This window comes from Copadichromis virginalis, linkage group LG5 (genome assembly GCF_057382275.1).
Source record: "Copadichromis virginalis isolate Kocher_CV1m ecotype Utaka linkage group LG5, C_Virginalis_male_GT1.1, whole genome shotgun sequence".
Lineage (NCBI taxonomy): Eukaryota > Metazoa > Chordata > Actinopteri > Cichliformes > Cichlidae > Copadichromis > Copadichromis virginalis.
The window spans coordinates 25,040,073-25,055,751 of record NC_140622.1 but is presented as its reverse complement, the minus strand read 5'-3'; the positions used below and the strand labels follow the sequence as shown (position 1 = coordinate 25,055,751).

Genomic DNA, 15,679 nt, shown 5'->3' with positions numbered 1-15,679 from the left:
ATTAGGGGGGCCGGGGACTCGACCACACACAATGTTCGGAAGAAAGATACTTGTCATCTATGAATAACATTTGGAAGATAACGAGAGTAATTTATATGTAGCGTGGTAATTTAAATGATTATCAAGTTGAGTACGAGACAAGGAATAAAACTGTGTAAAGTTTTATCCCCCTCTCCTAATGAATTGACTCGTACTGCCTTTCTTTTCGTTCACAAGCTGCTGCTGCTGCTCAGCTAATTACAAGAAAGAAATATACAGAAATCAACCGTTAGCAACTTTTTTTTGTAGAGCAAATTGCCTGACTTTAAAAAAAAGTTCAGCAGCTGCCATGAAAAGTAACTGCCACTTCTAACTGAAAACAATTTTATTAGTCAGAGAGATGTTGTAGTGTCCAACTTCGACCAGCAGGTGTCAGAAGCGTCCGCAAAAAAACTACCCTAATCTTCAGGTTTAGGTATCGTGACAGAGGATAAGCGTTTGTTTTATCAAAAGTAAACGGTTTCTTCAAGAGCTAGAGAAGAACCGCGGGTTTGGCATATTAAAGCAAAATGCAACAGTTTCGTTTATTAATACTATAAAGAAGAGTGGTTCTGCTGAGACACTGATTAGAGTAAGCAGATCCTTCCAAACTGGGACTAAAGTTAATAATGCTGAGAGGTTTGTGTAACACAAGCGAACTATACTTCTTAAAGTTTAAGGATAAATGTGCTGTATGTCATTTCAGTCCCAACTTATTCTAATCATAAATGTCTTTTTTGATGTCTTTGTAAACTTGTGCACTTCATTTTCTATTGTGATGCAATTCAGAGCAGCTCTTTCCTTTCTTGGCTCTGTTTGTTTTATTTTATTTATTTTATTTTATTTTTTTTTGTTGTTGGCATGTTCACTTTTGTAAGCTAGAGCCAAACAAAATCTTGAAAGGGACCTACATGTAAAAGTGGGTCACTTGGTCGCTGATGTATCATGAATATGTATAATATGTGTAATAGTGTGTCCAATCATGTTTTCATGTATTACTGGAGAAAAAAGGGACTTAATTGCAATTAAACAGCAAAAATTAACATTTTGTTACACATAAAAAAAAGATATGAACAAAAATGTGTATTTTAATGGAGAGAAAAAAGTTAGGACACCCTACCCCCTAATAACTAGTGTTGCCCCCTTTGGCTGATATAACTTCAGTGAGACACTTTTTGTAGCCTTTTACCAGTCTCTGACATTGATTAGAAGAAAGTTTGCCCCACTCCACAATGCAGAATTCTTTCAGCTGGGGGTTTCTTGCATGTACAGCCCGTTTCAAGTCACCACACAGCATTTCAATGGGATTAAGATCAGGGCTTTGACTTGGCCATTCCAGGACTCTCCACTTCTTAGTTTTTAGCCAGTCCTTGGTGGATTTGCTGGTATGCTTTGGGTCATTGTCATGTTGCTGTCTCCAGTTCCGCTTCAGCTTTAATTGTTTGTTTGTTTTTTGTTTTACAGATGATTTCACATATTCTTCAAGCACCCTCTGATACACAGTCGAATTCATGATGGATTCTATGATGGTGAGCTGGCCAGGTCCTGCTGCAGCAAAGCATCCCCAAACTATGATACTGCCACATCCATGCTTCACAGTTGGTATGAGGTTCTTTTCTTGGAAGGCTGTATTTGGTTCATGCCAAACATGTCTACTGTTCTGGTGTCCAAATAATTCAATTTTAGACTCATCAGTCCAAAGAACATTATTCCAGAAGTCATTGTCTTTGTCTATGTTCACTCTGGCAAACTTCAGTCTGGCCTTAATGTTTCTCTTAGAGAGTGAAGTTTTCATCCTTGAACACCTCCCATAAAAGTCAAACTTGTGTAGTCTCGTTCTGATAGTAGAGTCACGCACTTTCACATCGACAGTAGCCAGAGCCAGCTGTAGTTCCCTGCTACTCTACACCAACCCCACTACACGAAGATGCCACACCAATAAAACCACTGTAGAGGAAGTAAACAACAGTGATTATCTTATTAGAACGCAGTGTTCTTCAGAGAAACATTGGTTCCTGGCATTCGTGTGGATGTTTCTTTGACACATAACACGTGCCCAAACATTGTTGCGAACCAAGCAAACAATGAACTGCGACCCCCCCCCCCCCCCCCCCCCAAAAAAAAAAAAACAATGCTCAGGAAGGGCTTAAAGGAAGAGCTTTTGATTTAGCCTCCAAATTTCCCAGATTCCAAGGACTGCATCCGCATGATACGTGAGGTCTTGAGGAACCAGAGGTGTGAAGGGTCAGAGGTGATTTAGCCGCAGGTAGGGGACTTACACAATGTTAGGAAGGTGGTTTTAATGCTGTGGCTTGGTGGTGTATTTCACATGAAAATATGCTGCTTCTTTTACTCCACTACCCAAAAGTATAAAACCTTTAAAACTAGCTAGGGTACTCTTTCCATTTTTGAAAATAGAAATACTATTATAGTTTTAAATAGTTTCAGAGGCGAGTGAAATGAGCTCAAAGAAAAAGTCAAGCTTTGGTTTTTTGCGCAGTTTTGTCAAATCAGCAAAATCTTCTGTCTTTCACATTTGTTTAAAATGTTAAAGAATAAAACAAGAAATGGAAGACTTCTGACCGAGAACATGAGGTACCAGGCAGAGAAAGCGCAGCAGCAGATTGGACTGAATAATTGTGAGCAACATCAAGCAGAGCAGGTGTGAAACAGCAGCAGGGATCACTTCTAGGATAAATGAGACTTACCAAATGCAAGTCTGTTTACAGAACATTTAAAGTAGAATCAAGGAATTTGGATAAAAAGGGTGTGTGATGTTTAAAACTCAGAAATTATGGCTATGATTTTCAAACAGACATGTACTGTTGTTTGTTTTTGTAAATATTTGGATGCAAACTTAAATCAGCCAAATACATAAATAAAAATACACCTTTTATTTACATTGTAACTGCATACCCCTCTGAAATCCTTTGCTATAACCTGATATACACCCCCTAGAAATGTAACTACACGTCGACTCTCACCGACATCTTGGTTAGGTACACCTCTTCAACTCCTGATTAGCCGATTACATGGCTTGATCTCAGTGCATTTGGTCGTTATGGTCAAGATGACTTGCAGAAGTTCAAGCCAGACATCACAAGGAGAAGAAAGGTGATTTACGTGACTATTAATGTGGCATATTTGTTAGTGCCAGATGAGCTGGTCTGATTATGTTAGAAACTTTTGATGTACTGGGAATTTCCCACAGAACCATCTCTTGAGTTTACCGAGAATCATCTGAAAAACAAGACACCCAGCCAACAGCAGTTCTCTCGGTGAAAATATCTTGTTGATGCAAGAGGTGACTGGCCATATTGTTTTGAGCAGCTAGGAAGGCAAAAATAAGTCAACCACTTGTTACAACCAAGGTTGTAACCAGAAGAGCATCTTTGAATGTACAGCACGCCAGTCTTTGAAGCAGATGGGTTACAGTAGCAGAAAACCACAGTCTGTACCACTCTTGTCAACTAAAAACAGGAAACTGAGGCTGAGATGTGTATGTACTAAGCAAAATTAGACAAGAAAAGATTGGAAAGATGTTGCCTGCTCTGATTCTCAATTTCTGCTACGGCATCCTGATGGTTCGGTTATGATGGCTTCTTCCAGCAGGATAATGCACAAACTTCAAATCATCAAGATCATCAGATCTGAATCCAACAGAGCACCTTTGGATGTGGTAAAACAGGAGATTTGCATCATGGACTCAAACATGACAAATCTGCAGCAACTGTCACACAGTTGCTTCAGTGGACCCAAACATGGACTAAATCTCTGAGGAATGTTTTAAGAGAATTAAGACGGCTATGACAAAAGAGATTTAACATGGTACTAGTAAGGTGTACCTAATAAAGCGTCTGATGAGCGTATGTGACCGACGTCGATCTTCAGCCCCCCCGTTGTAGAAATATTTTGCAAATGAGGAAATTAAATTCACAGAATATCCCACAGAGCACATGCAGCATACAGAAGCGTGAATGAGCGGATATCTGTGCCCTCTGTCACATGGAGGAAACCACAGCTATTTCAACTAGTTGACTTCATGGCCCAATATTGTCAAGCAGTTTCTGCAAACTGCAAGGAACCCAGCCTAGTTTCTGAAAGACTGTGACTGAACTCTTTAGGGCAGCCACTGCTGCATGACCAGAGTGTTTTCTTGAATATGTATTTTTTTAAAAATATATATAATTTAAAGTGTAGCTGTGCCATTTTGCTTTAAAATAATTTGCTTAATCTTTGACATTTTGTCATCTAGTGCAGTTGACCTACATTTTTTTAAAGTGTGGTTTTGGTATCCAAACACATTTTTGAGGTTACCTTACATGTAATACACAATATAGTGATGTGTGGTATCTTAACAAAAGAAAATGATTCTTTCAGCAAAACTGTACACACAAGATATGCATTTTACAACAAAGATTGGATATAGATGTAATATATTATGATGACTGTAGACTACACCTCTCTCCATATTTACATTTTTATTTCCAGCACGGCTTATATATATTTATATATACATATATATACAAATATAAACAATAAGTAACAGTTTCTGCCTTCAAAGTGGAAATAGTTGTGTACCTTAACATCAGTCTTTCATGCATATGAGTCTTGCTTCGTGTGCTCAGTGCAGTAATTGGAACTCTCCGGCACTGACATTAGTGACTGTTTGCCATCTTCTTGCTGTGGGGTGCTAAAGGACTCCTCTTCCTCTCCATAGGGGAGCTTACAGTCAGGTTTTATCAAGTCCGCAGGTATGAAAGCTGGTGTCCCACAGGACCCGTTTCCTATGTGCAAAGTGATGTTAACGTTGACGTGTGGGCTGGTAGTCATGGGCGTGATGATCTGAGGGCTGCTGGGCTGAGAGGACGTCTGTGTTTGGATACTGGGCTGTGGTGCAGCAGAGTCTTTGTTGGAGTGTAAAGTCTTGGGCTCGGACAGAACAGACAATGGATTGTCAAGCGCAAAAGTGGAATGTAAAGGGCTGATGGATTCCTGGCTGCTGCAACCATCAGTTCTAGTTAAAGTTTCGGTATTGGTTGTGCATTGACTGTGATCACTGCTGGCTTCCCCTTTTTCTAGCAGGCACTCATTTTCTTGTGATGCAACTTTAAATAAAGTCAGCTGAGTTTTCCCACTGTATTTCTGCAGGGAGGAAGAAAAAGAGAAGTTCATTTCCAGCGGATTTTAAAAAAAATCACAAACACTGAGCTATTCTGCCATAAAGACAAATTTTATGGTGCCTACCAAGCCCAGTTTTTATTGATGCTTTTATTGGAAGTCGCACTGTGGTTACAGTTAGCAGTGGTGTTGTACTGGACTGGATTATATCAATAAACGTGCAAATGGGAATGTTTCATGATTTAATTGTTGTAAAACTGAACGCAATCAACTTTAAAAGGGGGAGAATAAATGGCAGTGATCTTGTACTGAATTGCAGACCACAGAGGATGTGTACTTCACTAAATGTAGGGTGTATTCAGTATGAAAGATAGAAAGCCGAGACTTACTTCGTCAGCAGTCTCACAGTTTCCGTTTGCATCCACCTTAGGAGATAAACTTGCAGTGTCTAAGAAAAAAGAACAATGGTTGTAAGTAAGAGAGGGAAAGTGTAATAAAAACTGTTCCTTGTAAAGAAGTTAAAAACTAACTGGTCCTTATCATTCTCTAATGTAACTCAGAAATAAACATAATGCCTATAAAAGCATATATTTACCTTTCTTGCAGATTTTTTGACAATAACATAGCAGAAAAAGGATGATGGTGATGACAAGTAATCCAGTGACAGAAGCAATTAATCCAACTAAGAGAGGTAAGCAGAGATACATCTCAAAAGAAGCAAAACAAGAGCACTTTTGAAATACTTTTCATACACAGCTGTTTTCTTATGAGTAGTCTGAAAGTTAGTCAGTTATAGTACCATAACTGCTGTCAGGCGGTGGGGTCAGTAGGCTTGTTATTAAATAGGTGGAGGGTTCTTCTGAAACTGAGGCAGACTGTGTGGTGCTTCTTAGCAGAGATGTCGAGCCTGAGCTTGGTGCAACTGTGGTCGTGCTTGTGCTGGGAGTTGTACCGACACTCTTCTTGTGATTGTCAGTTGTTGTCGACTGTGAGTACGGTTCACACACATTGTCTGATTCAGTATTGCCTTCTCTAAGAACAGCCCTCCCATTGCAGCTGAAGAGAACAAAGAGAAGGGTCAGCAATTTGAGTCTGGAACACCTTTGTGGAAATACCATAGCTCTCCTTCACTCACTCTGTGTGGGGCTGGCAGGGGTCAGTGGAGGAGGTCTTGTCAGAGAACGTGCCTTCGGGACATATTTTACACTTCACATCTGAATTTGGTGTGCCTGGCAACAACAGAAAAACATTTAATTTAATGACGTGTTTCACTCTATGACTTGTATTGTATGGAACATGTTACAAAACAACATTAATAAAAGCACTGGCATATTGAGACTTCATGGGAAATATCAGAGAGACTGAATAGAAATCTGCAGAAAAAAACGCTGTAGCTGCGAAGAGTGCATCTGACCCACTGTCCCGAAAAAAGCAGTCACATGAGCACAGTATACCGACAGCTATATTGCACTAAGGATAAAGGTCAATATACTAATAATGTCATAACATGGTATTTGTTGAGTGATTTGGTGGGATGAGCCAGAATAATTGATCATGTTGATGACTCTTGATTGATCTATAAATGAATCTGTAACAGCATATAACTTTGTCAATGAGTGGAGTATATCTACGAGGAGGCTGAGGGCCGACACCAGTACTTTTTCTATTCCAGTAACCACTAAAGTTAAAGCTATACTTAGAAAAGGGCCTGTTCTTGTTAAATCAAAACATCAACCCAGATAAGTGTGGACTGTGGGAGGAAATTAAAGCACCCAGAGGAAACTCGCACAGGCAATCAGGAGGTCTTGCTTGAGGCAAAAGTGCTAACCACTGCACCAGCATGTACCCCTCTCCTTTTATTTTTGTTATATTTTTATTAGTAGTAATTACAGAAGACCCTCACAGAAAGAAGTTGGCTCATCTGACAAATGGTACATCCTTAAATTTCAAAATATTGTTTTAAGATGTACCATAAAAACATAGTGACAAGAGAGATATAAAAAAAAAAGTTTTACCTTTTACAGACACTCCCAAGCCAGGTTTGCATTGTTTGTATTTTTGGCAGTCTGAGCAGTATGGATTGTCATATCCCAAGCGGCAGAACCTCCCAGGTCTGCAAATACACTTGGACGGTGTTGTAGAGGAGCAGTTCTGTGCATACTGTAAACCTTTTTCTAGTTGAAGACAGAAAAGTATTCTTTGCTCACATCCATTGCTTGTTGGTATTAAACAAAACAATAACTGGACAAATATGAGTGTAATAACATGGAGATGTACAGTTCATCCACTGACCTTCTTTGCATTTTTGACAGCTATTACAGTTTGGATAGAAGTTAAAGTTCTCTCGATACTGATCCGGAGGACATGGTGTACACACAGTATCGGTAGTTTCAGTGCAACGTGTGTCCCCTCGATAGCCTGTAATTATATCATTTTAGTTACTTAACTTACATTTATATTTAATTTATAAGTTTTATATGCATTTTATTACTGCACATAGGTACCGTAACTCTACAAAAGCCCCAAAAAGGCCAAAAGCATAAGTTTAATGTTATTTGTCATAGTTGTTAATTGTTCAGCCTAATAAAATCTGGTCATACTTTGATAACGTAACAGTGACACATACAATGCATTATAATACAATACTTTATACTCTGTCCCTGAGTGCATTAAGTTATTGCAACTATAGCATTTAATACACACATTTAACCGATAAAAGGCAGTCCAATAAAATGTCTGCTGCACTCATTCAGTGGTAAAGTGGGAAGTAAAACAATTAACTTCATACTGAGTGGGAGAGATGAGATTAGTGAGCATGGGAGATCAAGTTATCTCATGAGCAGGGGTGGAGTGAGGGCAAAACGGCTGAAATGCTTCAAAGTAAAACTGATTTCCAGCTCAGTGTGGCCCAAATCACTGTTGTCACAGCAGGAGGTTCACAAAGCCAAAAACACACACAAGCCACTGCTTAACAAAAGAGGAAATAAACAGAGGGAAATCCTTGTGTGAATGCACCTTTTGTTAGTGCAGTCATTACGAAACCCAGCCTACCTGCAGTATTAACCAGCATTTTTGTTCGGAGTCAGGAAGTACACAATTACCAAGCTGGTAGTTTTTGTTGCAGAAAGAACAAAAAAGCCCCTGTTCTCTATTCCTCAAATCCCATAAAGTCCACCACTGAGTAATACCTTAGTATTTAATATATCTGTATCATTCAAAAGAGTGTTCATTGTTACTACTTGTTGACAGGTACTACCTGTTTATGTTACAGTATACACATTGTATTTTAACTATGAAATTCTACATAGTAATAGCTTGATTTTTCATGTCTATTTCAGTTTGTAATAGATGTGGAACTGTAGACTTTTATGAGGCTTTGTGTGTGCACCTTTCCAAATGAAGTTGGGCGGTCTGTGTTTGTTAAGCTGTGTTATGTGTAAGGTATTAAAATTCTGCTTTAAATCTTTAAGTAATTAACAGTATTGTGCGTTTGCTTTCCTTCGTCTCTGAGGATGAAAGAGCAGCTTATAAATACATATAATTAGTCACAGTAGGTGAAAATTTCCTTCTTTCACACCTTCACACCCAAGTTTTACTAACACGTTTCATGACATGCGTTAGTGCTCATCGTGTAGTGATGCAACTTTCAGAATAGCTTATGCCTGACCATTGTTTATCTAGTCTAACTGTTGTGGTGGAAAGTTTTGTAAAAAAAAAAAAAATGCAGTCTTTGTTATGTTTACAGGACAACTCTTACCAGGGCGACACTTTGTACAGCACAGGCCATTGTGATTGTACTCTGTGTCATTTCGACACTGTCCATTTTCACTCTTGTAGGGTGTAGAGCAGACCTATGGGAAACAGACAAATACTTGAGCGCATCTCATTTTCTGCTCCTTAGATGTAGACAGCGAAGAATGCTGTAACCCTCCAACCCAGAGCCAGTAATTCAGGTAAATTTAGTAATTCTGAAATTACAAATTTATGTGGAAAGTGTATGACGTTTTTGCTATAAATGTTCTCAGAAGTAGACAATAAGCGTAAACATTAGCAAACTCAGTTAAGATAGTAATTTCAAAATCAAAGATTTAGTCACTGTCTGATATAGGAAACAGACAGGTTGAGATATAACCTGCTGTACTTTTGAGTATGTTAAATAGGACCTTAAAGTAGAACCAGACTACCCACACCTTCGCCCACTTTTTCCTTTCTGGTAATGGTGCTGGCCCCAGTGCAGACATGGTCAAACAAGCAAACTCTTGTTCAGAATTCATAGGAAGTGACTCTTTTTTCTGCAGTATTTCTGGGCGTTTGGGCAGTGCACGCATACCAATGCCTTAACTCACATGCCATCTCTGCCTGTGCTTCTGTCTCACACACCAAAAGATAGTAAAGACTGAAGTACATTGTAGCTGCTTGCACACCTGTCCTATGCACACACAAAAAAAACATGAAACTCCCTCACCGCAGTGGCCTCCAATGACAAGCAAAATGAACGATTATGCTGACTGCAGCACCGTGTTTCTCGTATTACAGGAAACAGAGGCGGCGACCTGGAAGCGCTGGGTTCCTAAGCAGTAAATTCTTGTGTAGTGTGACCACCGGTACTACTGCGAGTCATGACAAAGGTGATTTATGAAGCACTTTGTTCTTATTTCCTGACAGTTAATCAGTGATAATAGTCTGTGTTTTCCTCCAGCTCTCGGCTTCATGCCTAAAACAACTAATGATTTACAGAAAAGCACAGTGATACAGGGAGATAACAGAAAGAGCTGCTCCTTCATTTCTGCAATGAGATATTCAGTCTGAAACTCCATTAGAGAGCAAGTAACCGAAACCAAACATTCATACAGGTTCACCACAGCACAACCTATTCATTAAAATTCCACGGTAAAACTTACTGTAATATGATCACATTGATACAGACTATTAAGAAATGCTTTAAAAGAAATGAAAAACTCTCCGTTTGTTGGTTTCAGGACAGGTGATCAGATTAAACAATATACAGAAACACATTAGAAAGGTTAAATTACATGACAGAAGTTAGACATCTACATTAAATCTTTAATGTTAATGACGGTCTTTCAGTGATTTCAGAGAACTGCGTCTTCAGTTCCTTTTCCATTTAAACTGTCCCTCTGGTCATTAGCTGAATCCCACTGCACTGGTATTCATCCAGTCTGCGATGAACAGTACAATCAAGTGTGACAGACTTAAAGACAGTGACAAAGCCTACCTTGATAGTTTGGGCACACAGCAGAAACAGCAGTAAAAGCGTGTCCTTCATTGCTTCTTTAAAGTAAACCACAGAGGAGACGAGTCGGCAGCCAGCGTGCGCACTGTACTTTTCATTTCTAGGCGGGTCAACACTCACTGTGCTCATGTGTAAGCAGGAGTAGTTTCCTTGAACTGAGTTAAGTAGTTGGAGGAAGTAAACCAGTAACACGTATTCACATATCTGTAAAAACCTAATACGAAGTGGTACAGTTCATGTTTAAAAAGCGATGTTGGACTCCCACATGTTTACATATGATATCCGTTATAAATGCGCAGTATAAGATTGCTATGATCTCAGCGTTTGTTTACCTGGGGTAATTCAGTGTCTGCTAAAAGAGTAAGATTTACTCCAGCTGCTGGCTGTGCCGTGAGGAAACAATGGTGTTTATGGATAATATTTCTTTCATGTTAAAGTAAAATTTAGACTTCTACAAAGAAATGTCTGCCTATGGACAGAACACCAGTATGAATAGGTAATAATTAATTTAGTACATATGAAAAGGGGTCGTTAGGTCAGTAACATGATGTGCCAAAAAGTTTGTCACATAAAAAAATTAAGAAATAGACCTTTGAACAACAACTTGGAAGTCATTTTTAACCCACATCTTTTCGCATTATGTCGATTTGCTAAGTGGTCTTTACTAGTTTCAACAAGAAGGTAGGGCTTTATTATCAGTATCTAAACATCTGAGTGAAAAGACATTGGATCTGGCATTCTCAGCTACTAAGTTCTATTTAGTCACGTAAACAAAGAGTTTTATTCAGCTAAAATGCATGTGACATTAGTGTTTAGCTATAAGCATTAAATTTGCTGATGTGCATTGAGATGAGGATTGTGTGTCTGTTGCCCTTCAACGCTCGAACGTAGATCAGCATAAATGCACCAGAATTACTTCCCACTTATCGTGGTTACATCTGCCTAATTATGCTGCTTTAAATTCAAACTCAGCAATCAAGTTCTGCTGCTGAGGGCTGTACTACAAAATAGCATTTGGGACTTAGCAGGGTTACTTAAGGTTCAGCCCTGAGTTTTTAGTGTCACAAAGATTGTTGGAAGATAATGAAAAACATCGTCTTGGAGTTGTAAGATTCAAAATAAGGACATTGTCCTAAAACCTAAGTTTTGATACTCATGTGTAAGCAGGAGCAGTTTCCTTGAACTGAGTTAAGAAGTTGAAGGAAGAAAACCAGTAACACACATTCACATATCTGTGAAACCTAAGTTTTGATACTTGTCACCCTATATACATTTGTAAGCCTGCTTACAAGTTTGAATTGTGCTTTTGTATTTCTTCAGTCCATTTAACACGACCAGGGTTAGGGCTGAAAGAGCAAGCCGAATCTTGTCTTACCTGCCATAAGACTAGCATAATTTAAGCAACAACACACTAGATACAATATGTAATTATAGTCAGATTCACCTGTGCCTTAATGAAGGCGTAGTGATTCTGGTAAACGTTAGGTTTTGTTGGCAGCTTTCCTTTCCAGTTGTAAATGGACTTTATCTGTAAGCATTTGTCTAGTCTAAATCACAATTGCATTGCTTTTAGCCTGTATTATGCCAACAGCATACTTCTCCATGTGGTCGGTAGACTAGATTGGGAGATCTTGGATCAGCTTATGGAGCTGAAAACTACTTTAATTTGATCATTTAATAGGATTTTTGATGTTCGGGGAAAAACTGACAGGTAATAAAAAGTTAAGCGCTGTGTCAACAATTCATTCAAAAAATAGAAGTGCTAAAAAAAATATGTATTGAAGTCACCTTTAAAACAGGAAGTGAATGCCCTAGATTTCTTTATACACAGCAACCTAGATGCACAGCCGTCTATAGAGCACAGCTTGCAAATTATATGGGTCAAATGCAATGGCTATTGTACTACCTAATCTACTCAAAGGATTGATGTGGATAGATATGTGTGTCTAGACTTATAGTTTTGTCACACGAATAAAGATTTTTAAGTTCCTTTTTAATGATCTAAAAAAAGAAACCAGAAACACAGGTTCAACTCTGTGGCTGCTAGCTGACATTGCTCAAGAGTCTTTGGGTGAGACGTTCCCAGCTTGATCTCTCTGTGGAGACATGGGAATAGTGAAAGGCAGAGAGGTTTGTTTTATCATACTTTACACCTCAACTGTTTTATTCTTGTTAAGACATGTTTTCTGCTATGACACTGAATGCGTTTGTGCTTTGCCCAGTCTGATGCCCCTGTGCCGCAGTGTTTGTTCCTGTGTGAGAAGTTGACATTTCATAATAAAGTTTCCCCTCCCACATTGTCATCACGTCTCTGCTGCTCAGCAGTATCAGCCCTCTTGTCCATTACAGTCTTCTAATGTTTAATCTAAAATAAAAAACTTTTTTCATGAAATTCTGAGCTTATTTTAGAGCATTAGCCTCACCTGAGTTTCATGTTGTAGTAAAAAACCACAACAAGGTGAATTGAAACCTTTTTAAAGGTTTTTCTAAATATCTTAACTTTCACGTGATAGGGCACTGATTTTGCATATAGTACTGATGACTAATTTCCAAAAGTACAGCATGATATTTGTTAATGACAGACATGAAACATTCTTGAGACGGGAATGAACGCACTGCTTGCTTCTATTTCTGAAGAAGTCAGTCTAAATATTTCACAGCAAATTGCGCATATCATCGAAATCCCAAAATGCATCTATGCCACCGTTACCAGCCATAATGATGATTATGCAATGCCATCTTGTCACTCTCTAGTGACTTTCAGATCCTGTTTTCGCTGAAGGAAGAAAAAGTTGGTGCTTCTAACAAATACACTGAAAGGTTTAACGACCATAATCAACAGGGTTAGATTCGTTTATTGACAAGTGTTAGAGAGAAAAACACTTTTGCTATCACAGGGCCACATCTTACACAGAAGCCTTTCATTTATGTCACAACATCCGCAAAGTAAGTCAACTATCGGATGTCTGTCTGTCAGATAACTCAGTCTCTGATGTTTGTGGCACAAACCTTCAAAGTGCTTCACCAGAACAGGAAGATATGAATTATTACCCAGTCATTATATCCCTTCGGCCTGTTGTTTTAGAAGGTTTTTCACCTGTTTCACTACCAGAGCTGGGAAAAATAGTTAGTGCAACAAAATTATCCTCTTGCTCTCTTGATTTTTTACCTGCATCATTATTTAAAAATGTCTTTTACTCTACTGGTCCCTGTATTCTTACTATAATTAATACCTCCTTGGCCTCGGGCATAGTCCCTGCCTATTTTAAAACTGCTGTTATACATCCCTTGTTAAAAAAGCCTATGCTGGACCTATCTCTCACTAGCAATTATAGACCGATCTCAAAAATTCCGTTAATTGCTAAGATTCTAGAGAAGATCGTGGCTAAGCAGCTTACAGCAGTTTTAGATAAATATAGTATTTTCGACAAATTTCAATCTGGCTTTCGTAAAGTTCATTCCACTGAAACAGCCCTTCTTAGAGTTTCTAATGACATTTTGTTACAAAGCGATGCAGGTAAATGTTCTGTTCTCTTAATGTTGGATCTTACGTCGGCCTTTGATACTGTTGACCACTATATTTTACTTAACAGGCTGAAACACTGGGTTGGTGTCTCTGGGACTGCATTGAAATGGTTCTCCTCGTATCTCTCTGAACGATATTCTTCTGTGGCAGTTTCTAAGTATAGATCATCTTCTGCGTCCCTGTCTTTTGGTGTGCCACAAGGCTCTGTGCTAGGGCCATTACTGTTTTTAGTTTATTTACTCCCTCTTCAGCACATTTTGAGCCCTTTTGAGGATATTTGTTACCATTGTTATGCAGACGATATCCAACTCTATATATCTTTTAAACCGGAAGAGGCTTCTAAGCTGCGGCTTTTAAATGTGTGCTTGGAAACCATTAAAGGCTGGATGGCTGAAAACTTCAACTAAATGAAAGTAAAACCGAAGTCCTCTTATGTGCCCCAGATAGACATATACCCAGTATAATAAATGCTCTTGGTCCTCTTTCAACGTTTGTAAAACCATCTGTCAGGAACTTAGGGATTATCCTTGATCCTGCTCTTACGTTAGATAGTCATGTTAAATCTCTTGTTCGGTCTTGCTTTTATCATTTAAGAAATATTTCTAAATTGAGCTCTATTATATCCTATACCGAACTGGAGATTGTTATTCATGCTTTTATCTCTTCACAACTGGACTATTGCAATTCCCTGTTTACTTGTTTAAATAAAGGTTCTTTGGAGCGTCTGCAGATCGTTCAGAATGCTGCAGCAAGACTTTTGACGAAAGCTTCTAAATTTTCACATATAACACCGTTGCTCATGCAGTTACATTGGCTTCCTGTTGAATTTAGAGTCCAGTTTAAGATTTTGGTTTTAACTTTCAAGGCTCTTCAACAACAAGCACCACCATATATCATTGAACTTTTACAGCCCTATGCCCCTAGTAGGTCTCTGAGGTCGAGTAGTCAGGGCCTACTTGTCATTCAGTATACGAGACTGAAAACTAGGGGTGATAGAGCTTTTGCTACTGTGGCCGCCAGACTGTGGAATTCCCTTCCTCAGGACTTACGATCCGCTGATTCATTGATTACTTTTAAAAAACAGCTAAAAACACATCTTTTTAAAACTGCCTTTTGCTAACTTTGTTTGTATTTTGTCTTTTTAATCTGTTATATCTTGTAAAGCACTTTGTGATCTCTATCTAGAAATGTGCTATATAAATAAAATTTTACTTACTTACTTACTTACTTCTGAGCAGCAGAAATACATCAGAAAGAAATCAGTAGAATCGTGTTTACCCTATTTCTGTGGATTTAATTGGTTGAAATACATTGCATGTAGATTTTTTAATGTATTCAGAAATTCAAATTAGTTGGCTTAGAGGGGACAAACTGGAAAGCGACAGTGTTATGGGTGGGATTTCTACAGCATGTGACATTTAACATAGGTGTTTCTTTGGTTTCCTGTGAACTACTGCTTCTGTACCTTACATCAGCCCCTGCTTTTGCTTCTATTGTGTTCTCAGCCCAACATTAAGGAAGTGTCAAAGGAAGCTTAAAAACAGAAGTAAGCTAGACCCTGGAGCCAAAACAAGAGGCTGGAAATGGAAAAGCAAACTTGAGACAACCAAAACAACATCCTTTATGTTGCAATGTTGTACATACACTTCACTGAATAATTCTAAGTAGTCTTGCTTCACATCCACAAGGCTGTTGACAGTAACATGTGCAGTCTAAATCGGTTCAGCTTTTAACAGAGATGAAAAAAAGGAACAACCAAA

The 15,679-nt window shown here is 38.6% G+C and overlaps 1 protein-coding gene across 1 annotated transcript; it reads right to left on the bottom strand.

Annotated features, from left to right (window-relative positions):
• Positions 1 to 4,482: 4,482 nt before the first annotated feature.
• On the bottom strand, positions 4,483 to 10,539 carry tnfrsf1b (tumor necrosis factor receptor superfamily, member 1B). Its single transcript, XM_085456945.1, has 9 exons — positions 10,376 to 10,539; positions 8,897 to 8,990; positions 7,432 to 7,557; positions 7,155 to 7,313; positions 6,275 to 6,368; positions 5,939 to 6,195; positions 5,735 to 5,821; positions 5,529 to 5,587; positions 4,483 to 5,163 (listed from the first exon to the last, which is right to left on the bottom strand). The coding sequence occupies exons 1-9, from the start codon at positions 10,520 to 10,522 to the stop codon at positions 4,615 to 4,617; spliced, it is 1,572 nt and encodes a 523-aa protein (XP_085313071.1). The 5' UTR covers positions 10,523 to 10,539; the 3' UTR covers positions 4,483 to 4,614.
• Positions 10,540 to 15,679: the final 5,140 nt, after the last annotated feature.